Below are 22855 nucleotides of genomic sequence, written 5' to 3' on the forward strand. Positions count from 1 at the left end.
TTTTGACATGGAAACAGTGTTTAATACTATTTTGCTTCATTTGACTAGGGATCTGCTAGTTGACCTGTATTGGAAGACATCTTAATATGTTTTCTTCATAACATGTTTTCCCAAATGTGCTCTGTATTGAATTACTTCCATTTGTATGTATTTGTAAATGAAACACTGTTTACTAACAGTCTTCTCCTTAAAATATGCTAGACTAGTGGAATGTCATGTAGGTATTATGAAGATCCAGGTTGACCCATTGCTCTTGTCATGGGAAGATGTTAGCAGAAGAGACAATGGGGAAACCATAAAAGCTTCAGGGCAGTGTACAAAATGAAATCATTTGAAAGAGTAAAGTCAATGTGAGCACTGATATTGATGCATGTACAAATGTACATAAGAAGAGAAAACCAAACCGGAAAGACACACTCCAGGCCATTTCCGGTGTTCCCAAGAAGAGCAGGAGGGAACTATGGCAAAAGGTTCACTTTCACTGGTAAACTAACATTTCTCTAACATTTGTGAATTCCCTTAAATTTGGATATGAAAATAACTGGAAAAAATAATAAATAATCATTGAGAAACCCTTGGAGCGATGATTCAGATGAAACACAAAATAATTCAAAGTAAGTTGGAATATCTGCACTAGATGGGAGAGTTAACAGTCTGCATTTTCAGAGATGGTTTACTTTATTTCTTTTTTTTTTTTTTACCTTTTCTTAAAGTTTGTTGTGATGTAGACAGACTGATTGATTTTGCTTTTTGAGTGAAAAGCTGAATCAGCTGTGTTCACCCTAAAGGGGCATTTAAAATCCAATAAGGAAATGAACACTGTCTACTTTAGAACATTGCATGAGCTCATTTTTAAAGAAATGCCTCGAAAACTGTGGTTTGTTCCTGTCCGGTATGGTGATCCCAGTAATGGGATGTAAAACAGCTTCTTATCCTAACTTCCAGTGAAAGTCTTAAGATAATAACCATTAACAGTATCCTTTAGATAATAAACAATTAGAGATGTCACTCTGTCCTCACAAGTAGAAATCTCCCTAAAATCATTCTAGTGCATTTATTTTCCTACTTCTAATAACTCCCTAATTCTCTTTATTACTGAAAATCTGCATATTCAAATTGGCAGAGAAAGCCTAAATCCACATTGTTTACCTTGTCTTTGGAAGTTTTGACTAGAAGAAAATAATCTGCAATTATTTTAGCTTATACTTGCAAATTATAAGTTATCTTAAAATATGCAAGTAAATTCCTTGGAGTGTTTACTTCTATTTATTAGAATGTTATTAGTACCAATTTGCCATAGGAAAACAGCAAATTAACTGCATCCCATTTATTTGTTCTCTAGTAGACGTTCAAAGGTGATGATGATGATAGCCAATAAGGTTGGCATATGTTTACTATATTAATTGCTTATGTGCCTCTGGCAGTGTTCTAAAAGCTTACCTCCCTCAGTTTCTCCCTGACTTCCCAACAACTGTTATTGTTTCCATATGACAAATGGGGACCCCAGGAACACAGACAAGTAACTTAGCCATGGCTGCACAGTTAAAAGGTGCAAGACCAGGTGACAGGAGGCTTGCTTCTCAGTACAGCCTAGACGTGTGTGCTCCGTCTGCAGAAATGCTCATGCTCAGACAGCTCAGGAAGCATTTCCAATGCTGCTTTTACCACCTGAGCAACAAGATGCTTTTGGAAAGTGTTTTCTGGAAGCAAAAAGTATTTCCTAACTTTCCTAGCATCCAGAAAAATATATGGACTCTTCCAGGCGTCCATCAGCATCTCACCCAAAGGGTGCCCTCTGTTGGAACAGAGCACTTCCTGGAAACAATTCTCCATCACCTCCTCCACCCATACAATGAGTAACCCAGACCCTCTGCGCTGAGACCTCTGCCAGTGCCACTTTCATGTCTGTAAATCTTTCCGATTTATTAGCAGCGTGGAGGCATGGAATTCTGGGGTGTGTTTGGAAACATGTTGCAGAAAATGATTCCTCCTTTGCAAATTTCTCCCCCTTTGCTGTAGCTGTGGTGCCTCAGTGGGCTGTTGACCTGCTCCTAAATCTTTTAGGCTAACTCCTCACGAAGTGGCCCTCCAAACTGTTTGGCATCCCTCAGAGATTAACCTAGGCCATGGCAATAGGTGACTGTCACCGACGTATTCTGGGGGATCAGGGTGACCTGCCAGCTGCAGAAGGATTCCTAGCAACCCAATGCACCTGTGTCTGGGGCTCAGTTCTTAGGAGCCCATCATGGATACTTGCCTCCCTATCCAATATGCAGGATGAATAAAGGGATGCCATGTGTTGTTGATTTGATTTGAAGTTTTTCTTTTTATTAGCAATAATCGGCATATGTATCTGTGAAGTGCTATCAAGGGAATTGACTCATTAAAGTCATTTCATGCAAATGAAAACAGACAAACAAGCAATGTGAGCTGACATTTGTAATAGTGGCCAAGATGCCCCTTAGGACATCTGCATCACCGGTTGCGGCACCCAGGTTTGGGTCCTGGGTCCACTCTCCATTGTGCCTTCCTGCTAACATGCACCCCAGGTGGCAGGTGTGATGGTTCAGTTTCTTTGTTTTCTGGCACCATGTGGAACACCTGGATGGAGTTCCTGGCTCCAGGCTTTGACCCGATCCAGCTTGGTTATTGCAATCCATTTGGGGAGTACAACAACAGATAGGACTCTTCTCTCCTCCTCTCCCTTCCCTCCTTTCCCCTCCCCTCCTTCCATCCCTTTCATTATCTCCCCCTCTCACTCTATCTTCCTCTCAAATAAATGAAGCAAAAATGTGCTACCATTTTTTTTTTTTGTCAAAAAAGCAGGAAGTTTGATAATATAAAATAGGAGCATCCTTCTAATGAGAGTTGAAAGCAGTTTGGCATTGCTTACTAAAATATAAAAAATATGTGTGCTTGGATCAACTCTTATAAATCTGTCCTGTAAAGACACTCACGGATAGAATGGTCCATGTAATTTGAATATCCTTCAGCTTAAATAATGGGAGCACTGCAAGTATGAGAAAGATGCCATCCATGTGTACACACATGATGGGGTGTCAACTAGGAGGAAAAACTAAATTACAGGATAATATGCACAATCTGATAACTATTTTTTGCATTAAAAGTGAGAAAAAATTCTCAGAAGGTTCCCTAAATTGCTAACAGCAGGCAAAGGAGGGGCAATTGAAGTTTTCCGTATTTCACAAGTGTATATTGCTTTAATATTTAAAGAAAAGTATTTGAGAGGCAGAGCAACAGAGACAGATAGACTAGGAGCCAGGAGCACCATCTGGGTCTGCCATGTGGAATCAGGGACTGAAGTCCACAGACCATTTTCTGCTACGTTCCAAGGCACATTAACAGGGGACTGGATCAACAGTGGAATGGTCAGGGCTTGAACCAGCACTCCAATAGACATCCAGGAAGCAGCGTTAACCCACTGCACCACAACATGAGCACCTGCCCTGATACTGTTCAAAGAGAGTGAGTCATTTGTGTTTAGAATTTTTTAAGTTAGTATTTAAAGAATTTCTAAAAATACCTTGGTATGAATTAGGCATAATAGCTCAGTTACTTTTGAAAATTCATACACAAATACAAAAAAATCATATACAAATATTGTGTGATTGCATGCAATGCTCAGTAAATGTTAGCTACAAGCAGTAGTAATTGTAGAGAACTGTGTTATTTTGGTTATATTTCCTACATACCTTAGATTTGAAGTGCTTTCATATTAAGCTGGAAGTTAATTTGACATGAGTGGACACGTGTTTCTCGCCTCATTTTAATGTTCCAGGTACAGTTTACAGGAGCCCTTTAACCTGTTGAGACCTTTGCAATGTCACCAGAGTCATTGGATAATGGTACAGGTTTCTGGCTGTTCCAAATCATACTTCTGCTGAGGGTTGCAAGTTTTCCTTTTTTACTGTCTTTTCAAGTTGACTTTTAAATTTCACACATTTTCTCTCATTTGAGGGCCATTTTTAGTAAAGAGGAAAAATTTGTCAGCTCAAGAGGAACCGCAAATGGAGAATGCCAGAGTTATTTAGAGACTCGAGTCCTGGGGGCTTGGCAAACTCCCAAGCAAAGTGATTTGCTCCCAAGTAATTTTCTGGGGCAGAATGGACCCAGTTCACATTAAGTTTCAAATCAGAAGCCACCGTTAGTCACTCCTTTGTCAGTGAAGTCACAAATGTAGCTTTGGAAAAATGAAGTGTGTCACTCCTTTAAGTCACTCTGACTTCATAATTAGCAATGATTAAGAAATGATTATTTCTTTAACTGTGTTTTATGTGATAATGCCATATTTATTGAGTTATGTGCAATGATACAAATATTGGGCAAATTCTAAGAATTATTTTGACTTCCGGGACATTTGTACCAATTTTTTAATCACATAGTTACCTCTTGAACATTAACTCATATCATCTTTTCTAGTTCCTAAGTTATAAATAAATTTTTATATTTTGTCATTGTCAGCCTCAACACTCATGTAGCCAGGCTCCAGGAGCCCTTATAGGTAACTTCTTATAAATTTACAATGGTTTGTCTCACTTGAAAATATGGTTTTTGAAGGATCCTGCAGCAGCATTCTAGTCATTCATGTCTGCCTCACTTCTTGGGCAGGTTTTGTTCCTTTGTTGGTGCTCTCAGTTGTGATTTTAGACTCTGTTAAATATTCATTGAGAAGGAGGTGCTTGGCCCACTTAAGGCTCTGGTTAAGACGCCACGTCCCACAGCAGTGTACCTAAGGTACAATTCTCAGCCATAATGTTTGAGTACATCTTCCTGCTAGTACAAACCCTGGGAGGCTGCAGTGATGGCTCAACTGATTGGGTCCTTGATGCTCACGTGGCTTGATGCCCAATTTGAGACTTAGTTTCAGTCTGTCCCAATCTCCAGCCAATGAAGCAGCGAATGGGAGTGTCCTCTCTCAAGTGGAGGGATCAGCAGGTGTCCAGACCTCCACGGGGCATCCCTGTGAGACTTTTCCATTGAGGAACAGAGAAGCACTGATGTGAGTAGAGCAAGGAAAGGGAGGGGGGATGCCAGAGCAGGACCTTGGAGGACAGCTGTGGATCCAAGAGTGAGGCCCTGTGATTGCACACTGGCAGCAGTGCATGCGCGGAGCTCAGGGACTGGCCACCTTGGAAAGAAGTGTGCTTTACACACTGACACCACTCCACCTTGTTCTTTCATCTGCTGAAGGGGTAATGTTCTCTCTGGCAGAAAAGAGTTTCCTGAGTCCTCCTAATAAAGGAGAACTATTGTTCAAGTTGAATGTAACTGAAAAAGTCTCTCTGGGTTATTGACCAAGAATGCACCTACATGGTAAAGACCAAGATGCCTTTCCAGAAGGCTCAGCACACATCATCTTATGTGACTCTCACGTTTTAGAAATAATTCAAGGCTTCCATGTGGAAGCAAGTCTAGACAAGAACAATGTTAAAAGTGATAATGAGCCCTCCACTGATTCCTTCTAGAGCTGGGGCAGGTAATGCTGTGTCATCACCCTTAATATAAACAACCCCAGATGGAGAACTTGTTCAAGCAGAAGTATAGATGTGCTGCCTGCAGCCCCCACAGTGGAGCCCTGCCAAATGACTTTAGGTACACCCCAGATACCTTCTGTTCAAAGGACCACTGTCAGAGGAACAAGAAGCTTAGCAAGAAAACCTAGATGCAAGCGTGCCGTAAGACATTCACTCTCTAAGATTCTTTAAGGTAGTTTTTAGAATCACTACTCTAGTAGTAAATTGCAAAGAATGAAAAATGCAGTCTGTAATATATAGTCCTCTCAGGCAGAATAAAGATTCGATACCAAGAATAGCTTTCATCTTTTTTTCCCTCCCATAAATAATGGTGTTTGGAGATATAGAAAGATGAGGGGCTTGTCTAGAGGGTGGAAAACGGGCAGCATAACAAAAAGCCTTTAGATTATATTTTAACTACAATTTTGTCAAAACAAACATATTTTACCAATGCTGTGTTTTGAAAAGGATTATTTTGGGGGTAATCATATTTAGTTTTACGGAAGGATCTTAGTGATACAGCTGTTATATTTTTGTAAATAAAAGATAAAATGCCACTGCAGATTTTGTTTTTCTGTGTTCATTAACTTGTACAGAATAAATATATAAGGCATTTGCTAAAAATTACATTCTGTGTTGCTCTGCTAGGATGATGCTGTTACCTGACTTTGTGTGTAGAAATAGATGTAGGCATAGATACAGATACAGTGTTACAAATACTTATGCCAGTCTTTGAACTGAATATTAAGACAATAAGCATTTTAAAGTTCTACTAAGCCGTTTTCATTTTCATCTAGAACATTAGAATTTGATGGCTGACTCCACTGTGTTCTTCTGCACTGAGATGAGTCCTGCTGCTTTGCTTAGAAAAAAAGCTTGAACAACTAACTGTTTACTAACCAGCCAATAACTTCAGCAGCTTTGTACTTTCTTCATTCCTCAAACTAGTATGCAAAGAGTACTATGCCCTTCCCGAGCACATCAAAACCTAGTAGGGCCCCATAAAATAGTGTCTCCTATGTAAAGCATGAATCGTTTGACAAAGGGGAAGTTTAATGATCGAAGCTTAAGGATGAAGTATTGCTTACCCCATTACTTGGCAATAAGTAAAAAATGGAAGTTTGGAACCAGAAGATCGGTTTTCCAGATGTGTGGTGGGTGTATCAGTGTCCTGATTTCTGTTCATGCTGACGTGGCTTGCTCACGACTTCCCTGGTTGCAAATTGCTCACACATTGACGCATCTTCTGTCACTCAGCCTCTCTTCATGCAGTGCCACAAATGCTCTCCCATGCCCCGGTGGTTTTTTATTCTGAGTACCCCCAAGAAAGTATTAAAAGAATGGTACCTTTTTTCTGTCATGTTGCACCTCTCCATCTTCCCTTTTCAAAAATAGTAAGAAAAATTGATCATATGGAATCAAAGGGAAAGAGGCAAGAAATGAGTGGGAGATGTAAAACCCTCCTCTCTATTCTTGATAGACTGCGCATTCGTCTGCACTGCTCACACTGCAGCTGTAGCACTAGAGAATGGGAAAAGTATGTGAAATATACAAAACCATACCTTGGTGTGTCTCTTAACTTCAGCAGCTTTGTATTCTTATTTTCAGAGCTTAGTCTCGTAGACAAGAAATCAGCTTGGCAAAGTATAAATTAGGAATTCAAATTCTTAATCCAGTTATGAAAACAGATCTAGAAAAATGTGAATAATAAATCAACTGACCTTCAAACCATCCTCTCTAAGTCCTATCTTTATGCAGTTCAAAATACCTGTCAAACACACTTAATCCGATTGGCTTCAGCCATAGCTGTCATGTAGATAAACTGGTAAATATGGAAAATCTTGGAGAGTTGCAGGATAACTTTTTTTTTTCCTGGTGAATGGCTTCCTAATTTATTCTAAATTCACTGATATGAATTTAAGCATAAAATCCATGTAGTCTTTCTGATTTTTCTGGCAGAACAAAATATTTTATTCCTTAATAATATAGTAAATTATGAAAAGATAATTAAACTGAACACATAAGCCTTTTTATCTTTCCATTTTTCTTCAAACAGAAGCATACATGTGATAGCCACCACTGCTGAACTGAATGTTTGCATGTAATCATTTTTGTGTTTGGCTTCAAAAATTTAAGGGTGTTTGTGGTTATTAAAGTTGTTTCTGCTGAAAATAAAAATTAACAGATTCTTGCAATGCCAAGCGACATTTTGCTTTCCATTGATTTTTAAGAATTATTGAAAATAAGACATTAACAATCAAACATTTTTGGAAACCCTTCATAATGTTCGTCTAGCATGCTGTCGGAGCCGGCTTCAGTCTCTGAGGTCTGCTGCTTGCTGTCTGCTTCCATGTGCAGGTCATCTCACCTGGTTTTTGTTTTTGTTGTTCTTGAAATGTTCAATTCAGGTTCTACATGGTCAGCTATTACGAGCGGAATCACAGAATAGCGGTGGGGGCGCGGCATGGTTCAGTGGCCCTGTACGACATCCGGACTGGAAAATGTCAGGTAAATAAATCATTGTGACTTCCTCTCCATAAAGTGTGGAAGTTATTGAAAGGCGAGAGAGCCTGGCACTTCACCAGTTGACGTGCTGAGCTGCTGGAACATTATGGATAATGCTAAGGGGATCAATAGTTTAATGAAGGACTCAAAGAATATAGAGCCCTACTGTCTCTATTCACTGGGGCTGAAGGGCTGCCCCAGCTGCTTCAGAACAGGGCCCAGGCTAAAGTGCCACCACTCAGGAGCTATTTTTTCAAAAAGGCTTTTCCTTCTTACACCAAGTTTTCTCAATTTATCATTCTCTGCTGTGTGTCTCATGAAAAAAAGTTTGATGATGGCTTTTTGGTGACACAAATGACAAAAAAATTATTTTTCTGTGTAGAGCAAATGAGATACTTGATAATTATAAGACAGTATCCCAGACAGAATTCATAAAAAGAAATCACAGTAGCATTTAATATCATACTATAAAAGCAAAGTTAATGCTATATTTGAAATAATGAATTGCAAAAAGTAACATTATTATACTTTTAACATTTTTTATACTTTCATAATGCTTTACAGCTTTTAAAAAATTCCTCTTGATTTTCATGGATATTGATCACTTGAATTTAAAAATTATACCAGTTGGGTAGATAGGGCAAGTCTAGCTCCAATTTAGAAATAAAGGTATCGATGCTCACCATTTTAGATCCCTTTATCCCAGAGTCACACTGTTAATGATAAAACTGAGGTCCATGGCGAGTATGGTAAAGTTATCAGGTTTGTGATGGGGATTTCCAAGTCCTTCCTTCTCATGTTTCAATACTGGCTTCTTCTAATACTGATATATATTTATATAGCCAACCTCACTATCATATCAGGAATTGAAAGGTACGATGAAGAAATTCATAAGGATGTGGGTGAAAATTTAGACTGTTTCTTGAATTTAAAGGACTATTAATTATTTCTGTAGAGCTTCCCAGGCAGCCTCTCCTGAAATAATTCCAAGAGCTGGTAACAGGTATTAAAAGTCTCAAGAGATCGGACAAGTTTAGGGGATATGGTTTAAAAGTTAAACACGTGTCTTTATGCAGGCCTTCCTAGCAGCTCGAGTGTGTGAGTGTGACTGTGCGTTTCCTAAGAGTGCATCGATTATGCACCACTTGCCACATTGATTTAACTATCAAATTTTGTTTGTGTGAATGATATTTCTCAAGTCATTAACCCCCTCCTGGTGACCATTTTCTTTTGTTCTGGGATAAGAGAAAGTAATGAAGCCACTCTGAATGCTTGTTTAAAAATTAAGTCATGCCTCGCTTTTAATATGCTTTCCTGAAATTGCCAGATTCTGCAAATGGCAGTTTCAGAATCTCTGTGTTATGAAATTGTTCAAAAAAATTGGAGGAGAGTGCTACTAGCAAACTTGAGACAAAAATCACTGCAACTATGACAAGGTAAAGACGAAGGTACACAAAGCGAAGGAACATGTCAAGCTTCTCTTAAAAACAGAAATGAGGAAATGAGAAGGAGCGCTGTTGCTGCATACCACACTGCTGCCACCAGCATGTGCTGCCACACATGAAGGGGGCTGGGAAAATAGTGAGATCACTGGCTAGTGAGAAAACACCACACTGAACTTACATGTTCATTTCCTTCTTTCTATTAGGAAGTGTCAAGATTTATTTATTTTTATTTGAAAAGCAGATTTGCAGAGAGAAGGAGAGAGGGAAAGAAAGAGAGAGAGAGAGAGACTTGATTTTAGTTTCCCAAATTGACTTTCCAGTTCTCTATGGCAAGCAAAGTTATGCTTTCTTTTCACCAATGAGAACAAGAAAACAACACTGAATGACTGACAGCATTGTTTAACTGCTTCTGCCAGTCACTGTTGGTATCCAATGACATTGAACTCTTGAGAGATGTTCTAAATTCTTTCCTTAGTGCTGTAGTGTTTGAAATAAGTGAATCAACAATTTACACAATTATTGGTAGCATCTTTCAAAATGATGTTTTAGAGAATGAATTAAAAGATTATTTTGAATTAGGAATACAGTAAATACTTCTTGAAGAATCTATTAGAATCAACTTATAGAGACATTTTTATTAATGAGAAACGACAGAGATATGACAGAAAAAAAAAAACCATTAAAGTCGGTGGGCTGGGTGTTTAACCTTGTAGTTAGGACAGTGGTTAAGATGTGTGCGTGTCTCACATCAAAGTGGTGGTAGTGATGACTGGTTCTGGCACCTGAGTCCGGCTCCCTGCTGCTGCAGACTGTGGGAGACAGTGGTGATCACTCAGGTCACAGGGTGTTCGCCACTTCTGGACTGAGTTCCCAGCACCCAGCAGCCACTGCAGGCATTTGGAATTCTCCCTCCTCCTCAGTTTTCTGTCTTCCTCTTTTTCAAATGAAAAAAAATAATAATATATATATACATATATATGGTCTATATTAAATAATAGTAGAATGTACTACGTCACAATTATATAATCTATAAAACAATGTAAACAGTATATATCTAATCATAAGTTCATTTGGCAATAAGAGGATCACAATTATGTAGAAAGATGAGGCATAAGCAGCTAAGCAGAGGAATCACAACTGAAGGGAAGAAAAATGCAAGAAATAGAAAGGAACCCCAAGAAGGCCCGGAGCCTCATTAGAGGCAGAGAACCAACTCGATGAACAATGACTGTTTCCTGTTGTCATTATTAGGCTTGCTGGTGAAGACTGAAAGAGTGAACTCGACTTCCTTTCCCTTACCTTTTGGCATTGACTTCTTCTGTAAAAACTCAGTTTTCTTTAGAACTGTCCTTCCCATCCTGAACAAAACCACGAGTAAAGGTGGCATACCTGTCTGGAATATGCATTTTCCTTACATTAAAGATCAGCACACTGCAGCCCAAATCAGGCCTGTCTCATGCTAAGTTGTATTGGAACAGTCACACTCACTTGCTATGGTACCATTGAACAGTTAGGGTTGGCAAAGGCCATTTGCGGTCTGCAAGACTGAGGTATTTACTTAGCAATCCCATTAAAGAAAAGGTTTGCTTGCCCCTGACTGAGATAATTGAGAAGAGTTAGCTAATTTAATTAAAAAGGATCAAAAACATTGAAGTGGGATGTGGTGGGTAAGAATGAGCACGAAGTTGTACAGTTTTGAATCCCGTCTCCACCAATTAGCTTTATGTCTTGGGACCTTCTCTGAGCTGAAGTTTCTTCGTTGTAAAGGGATAACAGAAACAGTGCCTGTTATTTCAATGAGATGTATTCACGTAGAATTTATTCAAATGCCTGTTGATACTGAGGCAGACTCTTCCAGGAGGCCATGCATTAAGCACAGGAGTCTCTGTGTTGACATTGGCCATGGGTGAGACTGGCTCACTTTCCACTTCATAAGGACAGGTGGAAAGTGGCAGTCTAGGAACAGGGTAGGGTCAGTAGATGGAAAATTACTGAAAGGAAACATCAGGACTAAGAAATCTCTAGTTAATCTGATTAGATAGGTCTATTGCTGAAGGCCAAGCAGAATGGCCAGATGTTAAGGGCGGGAAATTTTGACGGCATCACATCTGTCTAACAGTTGGTGCTCAGTAAATATAGCCGATTACTATATTAAAATAAGCATGGAAATGTACTACATGCCAGCGAGCTTACACTCATGTTGGGGAATTATCAAAGAAAAAACTGAGGAGCTGGGAGTGCTTGTAGACCTGAGGCCGGGGGTTCGCACTGCGCAGTTGGGAGCACCTTGGTGGAAAAACAGAAGTATTGCTGCCTTCCTTCCTAATGTCCACTCTGCTTGACCGAGTGTGGAGATCACAAACGCACTTGTAGGACAATAGTTAAGGTCCCGGTGTTAAGGTCAGGGCTCTTGACTTTGCTTCTGTTTGGCAGCCACTAGTGACTTAAGAATATACCTGATCGAATTGGCCTTAACCAAAAAAAGTGGAAAAGTAACGAACTCCCCATGAATTGCTTATCTCTCGTTGCTAGGCAGTGCTCCTACTAAGCAGGTGAGCTGGTGTTCGCAATGTTCCAGAGCAACGAGTGTGTGTTTGGCTGAAGCAGGGAGGAAGGTGCTCTCTCTGGCAATGTTTGCTTTTGGTTAGGCAGGCAGCACTTGTCCCTGAGTTGCTTTGACTGCACTATTTGTCGTAACTGCTGCGTTCTTTGCCAGATTCTGCTGCGCTCAGGTGGGCTCGTTTTCCTTATGAAGTTTGCACTGTGTCACTTAGACACGATCAAGGCATTTACTTCCTTACTGTGCTGTGGCAAAAGGCTAAGACAACAACAGCAGCAACAAAAAATGATGTTTGGTAAAAACCTTATTAACCAATAGTTTAAGTTCCTTAGGCCCCACTCTCGTGTCCCATAGTGTGTAGTATGTGGCACGTAGTAGATTCGTAAGCGGGGTGCTGAGTCCTTGAAGTGCAAAGTGCACTAAGAAACATGATGGCCTAATAAATGAAAACAGCTGTCTTAAGTTATCAAATTTTTAATTTGGGCATAGTTGAATTTTATTATGTCAGAATCACATCATCTAAATCTTGTCTCTCTCAAGGAAAAATAGGGTATCATTTTAGGAACAGCATAGAAAACTTATGAGTTAAGAAAGACATGTTTCTGTAGTGAACCAGGATCAGGCCCGCTACTGGTCAGATGATGAAGGGAAGAAAGGACATGCTAAGATGGATTTGCATGCATGGCAACCATGGTCTAGCTACAGTCCCTTGCAGAGCAGGGAGTAAATTCTGTACTGCTGGCCTCTGCCTCTTCACACAGCTTGAGCCTGCAGTGTCAGCTCCTCTGGCCTTACAGATAACTAACTCCATGTGGGGTGGGTACATTGACCTCTAAGCTTCAGTTGTGCCTTTGTGAGAAGAGGCAAGCAGCAGAACCGTGCATCCGTTCTTTCTCCCTTTTCTCCCAAACAGCCTGTGGAAATCTTGTAGGATGAGAAAGCATCCTTGAACTCTGTCCAAATCTGTTTTTGCCAATCTTTAAACCCTGACTTATTCCCTTACGGTGCTTCCCTGTGTTCCTCAGGCTGCAGGAACTCACCAACCAGTCCAACAATATTGTTATAGAAGCTTGTGCTGAGCATCTGCCTACACTCAGGAGAAGACTAGAATAGTCATATCCACCTTAGCGCATGTTAAGGCACTGTGAAAAGTTTGTGGGAAATGTATATTACAAAAATACTACCCATGGGTTTTAAAGTTTTTATACAAGATAAGATTATCTTTTAATTCCACTTTCCATGAACTTTCTATAGTCCCTCATATATGGAAGCTAAAGAAGATCACCCCCTTGTTCTGTTTGGCTCTTCTGCCTTCTGTCTGCTTTTTTTCCCAAATGCAAAGGCTTTTTGAGGATGGTTGGTACCGACTTGTAGCGTTTGTCTATTTCTACTTTATTCCTTGTGCCTTGTTTCATGAGACTTGACTTTACATACCACTGTCATCCGTCTTGGTTTCCATTTTGCTATTACCTCTTAGCTGGATTTCTTAATTTCTCAGAGCATTTTATTGTTGATTCTTATCATTCCAGCTATCTGGACACATTTCTTTCATCTGTACTTTGTCCTGCCTGCTATGATTCCACACAGTGGATTCTGATCATTCCCTGAAAGCTGGTAAAGCAAGTCAAAACTGTAGCCAGGGCCTAACCTCCAGTTCCATGACTTTTAATGATGTGTTTAATGATAGTTGATATCCATTTCCTTCCTCTGAAAAAGCATAACTGTTTCTATGCTGGTGTTTATAATAGGCCAAATTTAATATTATGTCCAAATTTAATTACAAGTTATTTATTTCCTCTTACTGCTGGGATTCATTCTTGCTCAGCTTCATACATTAGCTTTGTGGCTTCAAGAAATACACGTGAAATTCTCTATACTTGAATGTCTTCATCTGTAGAAGAGATATTGCAATGCTTATAGCATTTTTATAAAAATTAAAAAGAATAAATACACATAAGACAAGTTTCAGCCAACAGTAAGGCTTTAGTTAGCTAAAATAGTACTTTTAGGAAATGGAATGACTTGGCAAAGATATGAACATATTTTCAGTATGGGATTTAAAGCATCTTCTGAAATTTCTGTGATACATTTAACTCTCACAGACATTCTTACAGTACTTAAAAATATCCAAAGCAAGCTCAAGTTCAAGATTCAACAGAAATATAAGCACACACATTTATATTATCAAAAGTTTGGAAAGCAGTGTGTTCTCTAAAAAGAACAAAGATCTTGCTTCTCGTTAGGAGGAGCAACGGGCCTTGGGGATTTTATGGACAGGAAGATTGATGTTTCTTTAAGGCCGAGTTTTGAGCCTCAGGCGCAGTTTTCACCAAGCAGAAGTCTATAACGCTTATACATCAAGGGCACTTATGTGGTGATTGCAAAAATTGCGGTGAGAATTGACTACAGTGCTTAGTCAGACAGTGACATTTTAGGTATTTTCTTCCTGCTCTCTGCAGCAGCTGGCTTTATGGCAGGCACTTCCCATGACATTCTGGAGCAACAGCCAGAAATATGGCATCAGGGGTGATAATAAGATGAATGGTTGGAGAAGACAATGGCTTCCTGCCACTGGGTTGAAGAATTACCTAACATGCTTCCTGTTTTAAAAGTGAAGCGGTGTTTAGAGAAGAAACTGGGAAGCAGATATCTGGAACAGTGATAGAAATTAGACCACCCTCATCCTGAACATTTAAAATATTTTAAAATATTGGTAGCTAGTCATATGGAAGAGTGCTTTGCCACTGTGCATGTGTCCCTTTGCTCCTTGGGCACACCTGATGTCTGCATTAAGAGTTGGTGGCAGGATTCAAGAAATCTGCACCACAAAAGAAAACTAAATCCTTAGTAATAATCTATGATGAATTAAATCCTTACTAATCATCTGTCATTTGAAATACATAGAGCAGGGAGTTGTTTAGCAACCCAGCGGTTATTACAAGTTTTCGATATCTTTAACTAGGCTAAGATTTATTTTGATTTTCAAAACTTACTTCGTCTGCTTTTCCAAATGCCATTTTCTTTTCCACCTGACTGTCCTCTTTTTCCCTCCAGCAAATGAATAAAAGGGAGAAGAAAAGAATACAATGGGTGTTAAACACAGTGGTTAAAACTTATTGAAGTGCCTTATAGTATAGGCCCTGTTTCCAATTCCAGGTTCCCGTAAGGTGTGGCCTAAGAAGAGGGTGATGACACAAGTGCTTGGATTCTCGCCACCTCCATGAGAGACGTAGATGGAGTTAAAGAGTATAAAAGGCCATTTGTAGTTCAAATGTATATTTGTTATACATTTTTGTAGTACCCCATATTTAACAAATATTAGGTAGGAGAGTCATGGAACATTGGATTTATTCTGGATTCCACTGCGATCTATTTTTTTCCCCATTGTCAGTATGTAAGGTACTTAGATCAAGGCCTGGCCTAACAGCAGTTATTTAACAAATCTGACTTGTAAGCAGTCTGAAAACACATATAATGAGGACATGAATGTCTAGTTTATGAAAGATTGTCAAGAGATGCTGATGGTGACTTAAAGGGTCTTGTTGAGGTGTGGTGGCTCCTGTTCTATGGAGGGAAGGGACAGGAGAAGGACAAGATTCATGAAGAGGTGAGGTGCAGAAGGCTCAGGGATAGTTTGAAATCAGAGTTGGCTGCCCTGGACACATGCTTCATGAGCCAGCATGCCCACAGAGCCCAAGTAGGTGATATAAATTAATAAGCAATAAGCCCTCTTGGTTCATTTTTGCTATTTTTGATAGCACCATCCAAGAAGCACTTCTCTTTCCAATTTTGTCCGTGAAACAGTAGTTGAAACCTGTAATGCAAGGCCAACTCTTCCCTAGCATTAGAGAGAGAATTGGGAGAGGAGGAGAGTGCAAGACATTGAAGATCACGCGTGCTATGCAGGTGAGCCATGCTTCTGCGCCATGCTTCTGCCATGTGAAGTCATGACGTAGTGTTGCCTCAACTTCTTCCCCTCTCCCCCGAGGATAAGTTTAAAATCTGGATTTTTTATTTAAATATCTCTCAATTTTGAACTGCTAGTGACAAATTGCACGAGTTTTTAGGGCATATCAGTACTGTGCTGGCTGTGTAGCACTAAAATCAGAGAAGCCACTGGAAGAAGTTTGAGCAGAGGAGGCACATGATCAGACACTTAGTTTTGAAAGTCACCACCAGAATTATTGGGGCTAAACTAAAGAAGGTTCGATCTTGGAGTGCGTGATTGGCATCCGTGGTGGCTGGTTAAGGAAGAGATGTGAGAAGCATGACTTACAGCAGGAAATTGTAAGCATTACTGGATATAGAGTGTTTGGGACACACACATACACACACACTTTTCCCTATTCTCTCGTAGGAAAAACAGGCATACACAAAAAGATATAGTTTAAGAAGGAATTTCTCAAATTAAAAATTATAAAATTATTTGAAAAGATTTGATAATTATAGGCTATTTCATCTGCAATAGAAGTCACAAAAAAGACTTTAAATTAACATTAGTTCCTATAACAAAACATCCAGCAGCTAGGGAAACAAGCAGCCAGTGTTCTCAGTGACCCCAGTCTTCCTGGGGTGCCCCGGAGTCCTCTGAGACTGGATTGCCTCGGAAGAGAAGGTGGCTGAGCCTGTGCAGAGATCACTGCCCTCAGGCCGAAAGGCAAAGGATCAACAACAAAGATGAAATTTGCAGAAACCTGTTCCCTGGCACCAGTGACCAAAATTGGCTCTCCTAGGCATTTTTGAATCTATTGCTGGAAGAGAGAAGGGACCACTGGTAACTAATTGAGATTCACTCCTGAGATAGGGGAGTGCAATCAAGCTCCCTGGTTGGGCATAAGGGGCATCAAAAAAAGGTTGCTCATTTTGGTTTCCAAACAGGTGAAAGGGATAATGGGCTTGATGCAGAGGCTTTCGAGGAGATCTGGGCTTGGGGACTTGCCTTTGCTCTCACTGTCTTTGACAACCAAGGACAAGTTGATACCCCTCTTTAAGCCAGCTTCTTCTCTGCAGGGTAGCAATAATTTGAGGTCTTCTTGAAGATTGAGTTAATAAATATAAGATGTTTAAGTTCATGGCTGTTAGACTTTAAGTGCTTGCTATGTGGTGGTGGGTTGATTAATAGTCTTCTTTAAAGGGGAGTTTCTGATTATGAAAGAGAATATTTGGTCTACAAGCAAAGTTCTTTGTCAACAGGAAGCATTTTCTAACTAAGCAGACACCCATAGGAAAATTATTCACAGTCTCAGCATTTCACTTATTCTTTCTGAAACAGTGAGCCAGGAAGGGCAAGGGCAGAAGTCTACAGGTTCAGGAGCTGTGGTCCATGCCTGGTCGCTCTCAAAGGCCAGCTCCCACTCCAGCACATCAACGCACTCAGAGCCGAAGGTTGCTTTTGCAAACCTTCCATGGCCCACGACCCTCCCACCCAGCTCATCTGGGTTTTGGCTCCGCAGTCAGCTAGTAAGCACCCACGCTTGCCAACCAAGTACCTGCTTAGACAAAGTTTGTATTCATTCCCCTGAATGTTTATTTAAGCAATTCTTTGACTCTTTAATCTAGAATATTCAGTAAAGTAGAGAAACATATTGAAAGCTGAGTTTACTTTCATTGGAATGACAGGCTCAAGAAGACATCTGTTGTGAGCAGCTACCAGATCCAATTCAAAACTTCTGCCCTGTATATGCTGACAGTGGCCCTTTGTAGCCATGCTAAAGCAGTTCCTCCAAGCCTCTGGAGATTCACTGGGTGAATGTCCCAGCAAATGACATTGTTTCTATGTTGGCTGTAATTTATGTAAATGTGTTGTCACAGATGAATTAAAACTTATAGTTGTAAATCTACAAGGACACATCTGTAACTCATAGGGATTTATTACTGGGAGACATGTATATCAAGCCCCTGGAATTACTGCTTCCAGTGTTGACAGAGGTTAAAGGTAACAACTTACAGGCCATTATACATATCCAGCAGTTTGTCATTCATTGGTAGTAGTATGAATACAAAAAACAAGCAGATGGAATGACACTCACCCGATGGTCTAATCTGTACATTTAAACAAGAATGCCCTGCAGTATTCTTAAAGAAAGAGCAGCAAATGGGGAGGCAAACAATTTAACCTTTGCCCCTCCTTGAGCCTGTTAATCAGGTCTAAGACAGTTTTTTAGACACCTGTTCATCTTACCTCAATACACTCTCCATAGATTTTTTGGCGGTGTAGGTATTTAACATTTATGGGATACCCACTGTGCATCAGACACAAAATTATGTTTTAACATTGGAAGAGATAATTTTTGCAACACCCTTATTTTACAGAAAGGTAAATAAAGTGAGGATGATAAGGTGCTTTACCAAAAAATATGAAATCATTTTTTGAAAATTGCAAAGTCCACTCGACAGGCACAATGCCTGGTTGTGGTCCCAAACCAGCACCTCCTATAAAGGGTGGTGATGTGTGTATTCATTGCCCATGAATGCTTCTTTCAGTTTTCAAGGTTCTTTTACATAAATTCACTGAGCATTTTTGGCTTAACATTGTTCTCTCTAAACTAGGTGAAATGCCAAAATGACATAGGAAATTTCAAAATAAATTCTGCATTTGACTGTCTGGGCCACAGACCCAAGCACCTGCATTTTTATGGAGCACCCCTTGGTAACTGTAAGTTCAGAAACTCTGAGTTTCCTGAATCAAATAACAGACTGCATGAGGCACAAATAACTCATGAATTATCATGCAGTAATATCAAAGCCCGCAGGGCCTACAGAATCAAATAACTGAAAAGTAAGGAAGAATAACTTGCATTAGATCTAGAATTATAAAGACTAAAATGGAGCCTCAAGATTAGTGGAATTTGATGCTTTTAAAATATTCTTACTGAAAATACAATGTGACAATGATGTAAATGTAAGCTTGAGGTGAAAAAAATCTTCATGATTCCATAATTTGCTGTTTATACATATTCACCTAGATATTTATAGATATTTGCAGTCAAACCTTTAAAAAATTGCATTAACTACTAAAACATGCTATTAACTACCCTTTTTTAAAGAGAAACAGCAAAAAAGGAAAGGGGGCAGGGGGAGGGATGCCTCTTCTATCCATCGGTACACTCCCCAGGATGCTTACCACAGCCAAGGCTGGGCCAGACTGAGCGGGCTCCAGTATTGTTTCCAAGTCTTACATTTGGCTCGTAGGGGGTCAAGCGACTGAGCCATCATCCACCACCACCTGGAGCACACATAATCAGGAAGCAGGATCAGCAGTGGAGCTGCCACTCAAACCCAGGCGTGCTGATGCGGGGTGCAGGTGTCGCAAATAGCATTTTAACCACTGTGCCAAACACCCACCTGTCCGGTCATGGTCTTAGCTAGCCCTTTGAAATATTACCTAAAACGGAGATCTTTCTGTCTTGACATTATTTCCGCTGCCCCCAGCTGACTGGAGTCTACAGTGCAGGCTTTTTATTGTGTCTGGGACTATCCCTGTTAGGAAATGCTAACCCATCCAACCAATACTGCTACGTATATTCAGCCTTCTCTTCTGCGCCACAATCCCCTTTTTGGTTCCTTTTCTATTCTTTCAAAGTGCAACATGAGGGATCCTCTGTCAGAGAAAAACTATGAACAGAACATGTGTTTACGGAAGGCACTAGTATCTTGTTAACTCCTTGTAAGCTTTGTCCCTAACTGAAACATTCTCTGCAACTGCTCAGATACAGTGAGAATTAAGAATTTCTACTAGCAGTCTCTCGCCTTTTGGTAGGATCTTTTCTATGGCTGTAGCATCCATTCAAATAAAATATTACTCTGATAAATACTGTGTACTAGCAACTTGCTAGAGCTACACACTATTTTTCAGATGTGCTTCCATTTGTTTTTTTGTTTTGTTTTGTTTTGTTTTTTTAATTATTTTGGGAGCCTGCTGCAGTTGCCTAACAGCTAAAGTCATCGCCTTGTATATGCTAGGATCCCATATGGGGGCCGGTTCTGATCCCAGCAGCTCTTTTCCCATCTAGCTCCCTGCTTGTGGCCTGGGAAAGCAGTCAAGGATGGTCCAAAGCCTTGGGACTCTGCATCGCTAGTGGGAGACCTAGAAGAAGTTCCGGGCTCCTGGCTTCAGACTGGCCTGGCTCCAGCTGATGTGGTCATTTGGGGAGTGAACCATCCAATGGAGAGTATCTCTCTGTGTTTCTTTTCTTTTTTTCTCTGTAAGTCTGCCTTTCAAAGAAAAATAAATAAATCATATCATAAAGATTGTTTTTCATTTTATTTAAAAGGCAGATAGAGAGCAACATGGAGGTATTTATTCCTTCTGTTTATTCATGAGCCCACAATTCATTCCAAGCTTCTCTCCTGTGCGGATGTCAGGGATCTGCATACGTCAGCCAGCATTTCCTACCTCCCAGGGTGCATCTCGGCAAGAGCTGGGACTGGAAGTGGAGGAGCCACAATTCACAGCTGGCACTCTGACAGGGGATGCAGGAGTCAGCATCCTCACCACTGTGCCAAATGCTCCTTTGTTTCATTGTGTGGAAACTCATGATTCCCCTGAGAACAAAACTGAAAGAATGTTTTTTAGCCACATTGCTTTGCCAAGTTAGTTGCTAATCCCATGCATTTCTCAGAATCTGAGCCACTGCCATATTTTGGTAAATGATCAAGCCTGTAGACTGTTACTGTGTCCTTGATGATAAGGCAAAAGAAGACTTTCCTTGCCGGCAGCCAGAGCTTTCTCTGCAGAAGTCCCAAAGCACCCCGTGGTTTCCGTGGATGTCCACAACCCACCGAGCCACAGGCTGAAGCCATTGCTGCTGAGTCTGTGTGGCCTTCTGTTCTTTCCGCTGTCCCCTGTTTGGGTTCCAGAACAAACACAAGCCACACTGGCTTGTGGCTTCAAGTCATGATGAGGCACAAGGAGATGAGGCTGTGTTACCTGGCACTCCCATCTGAGCCTGTCCTCAGATGCCCTTCCAGATTCATCCTCTCCATCTACAAGTAGAAGCTAGCACCCCAGACTGCTGTAGTGTGCTAGAAGCTCTCACAGGAAGTCAGGCAAACAATGGCCCACATGATTGTATTACTGCATTTTGTGATTAAGGTCATGAAGAAAGCTAAAGAATATGGTCAAAGAATATAAAACCAAGAGAATGAAAAGGATCACTTCAGCTCTTTCTGAGGAACTGAAATTTTAACTCAAAATTGAGTGTAGTCAGTATAAGTTAATGTGGCAAGATGTGTCTCAGCAAAAGAGCATAGGGGTAAGAAAGATATCTGAGGAACTGAGTGGGGAGTAAGTGGGGAGAAGAGGACAGGAGAATTGGCCCGAGCCAGCTGGCAGAGGCTTTGCTAGTCAGGACGGGGAGTTGTGACATTCTCCTCAGTATAGTGGCATGCCAATAAGCATTCCAGGCAATGGCCTTTTTACCGTGGTCAGTTTTAAAAACAGCCTTGCTGCTGTGTGATGAATGAGTTGGAGGAGGACACAAGTGGAATGGGAAGAACAGCGCTCAGCACTTAGGCTAGAAAGGGTAAAGTACAGACAGGCATGAGACAGTGAAAGCAGAGAGAGGTGGACCAGTTGGAGACAAAGCCCAACTGGATGAAACTGAGTGAACCTGGGATGAATTTAGTCTGGTAGTGAAGAGCATGGTGTCAAGGTTAATCCCCAGGTTCTAACAGGAGCACCTGATCGGGTGGGAAACACTGGGTGAGGAGCAGATCTGTGAACTAAGGAGTAGTAGAAAGCTCAGTGTGTGACATTAGCTGTGAGATCCCTGGAGCACAGGTGACACAGTTGTGCTGTCAGAGAAACGTAGCTCTCATGGGCCTGCTGTGGATGTACCTGGAGCCGTGGCACCAGATGAAGGTGGGAAAGAAATAGAGTGAGACACACCTGCCCTTCATGAAAGAGAGAGGGAAGTCCGTCAGATGGTCATGGGTGACTCTAAAAGCCGTCTCAGTTCAGCAGTGGGGAGTGGGAGAATTGGGGAGCCCAGCAGCAGTGGAGCCCAAGGGAGATCAGGGCTTGAGAGGAGACTTGCTGTGCTGCCAAGGATGTGGATTTTCAGATGTGCTCTAGAGTGCGTGTTGCTGGGGAGCACCCACTACGGCCAGCAGGATCAGGAAGGGCGTTGGAAGAGACATGAAGGACACTGTTGTGAAATTGCCGTGGGAAGATTGCTTCTCTGTGTGGTCTGTGTATCGCCATGCCCTAGCAGTATGATGCTGAGCCATTCAGATTTCAAGTTAATGTGAACTCAAACCAAGAGGCGTAATGGTCTGTGCAAGCGAGACCAAGGAACGGGGGCCACAGCCACAGACTTCTGAAATTATAAAGAGAAGACAAAGAGAAATATCTCCAGCTTGTCAGAAGCCCACACAGGGCTCTACGAAACCCTGTTCAGCCAGGGTTTTTAAAGACACACATTACTTTAAAAGGTGGTGAATTTCAAAAGCATTTCACTTCTGCGTATTCTTAAAGAAAATTACTCAGTGGTCCTGTGCTTACAGGATTAAAGAAGGAATTTTTTTTTTCTTTAACCAAACGCAGCATCAGTTCCTTCATCACACAGGCATTATTTTTCTATTAGCAAAATGAGCGTTGGTATGGATGAGCCCACGTTTTAGAGGCTTGTGCCCAAGAGACCTGTGTGCAGTTTGCATTTGCAACTTCCAAACAAGGAATTGCAGGTGGATTCTTGGGCTTAATCTGTTTTCATATGGTTAGGCATCTCACCAAAAGAAGAGCCTCAGTATGATTTTTCACCTTTTCTGCGAAGCAAATAGAGAGCTGTTTACAACCGCCTTTGTCTGGC

The 22855-nt window shown here is 40.9% G+C and overlaps 1 protein-coding gene across 2 annotated transcripts in view; it reads left to right on the top strand.

The window, feature by feature from the left end:
- WDR7 (WD repeat domain 7) overlaps window positions 1-22855 on the top strand; it is a 266103-nt gene that overhangs the window by 198936 nt on the left and 44312 nt on the right. For both annotated transcript variants that reach the window (XM_040985029.1, XM_040985030.1), the window contains one exon: window positions 7943-8042. In XM_040985029.1, coding sequence (XP_040840963.1) covers window positions 7943-8042 — 100 coding nt within the window. The remainder of the gene's footprint in view (window positions 1-7942; window positions 8043-22855) is intronic.

The sequence above is a fragment of the Ochotona curzoniae genome, unplaced genomic scaffold (genome assembly GCF_017591425.1).
Source record: "Ochotona curzoniae isolate NIBS_2020 unplaced genomic scaffold, NIBS_Ocur_1.0 contig_43, whole genome shotgun sequence".
NCBI classification, from domain to species: Eukaryota; Metazoa; Chordata; class Mammalia; order Lagomorpha; family Ochotonidae; genus Ochotona; species Ochotona curzoniae.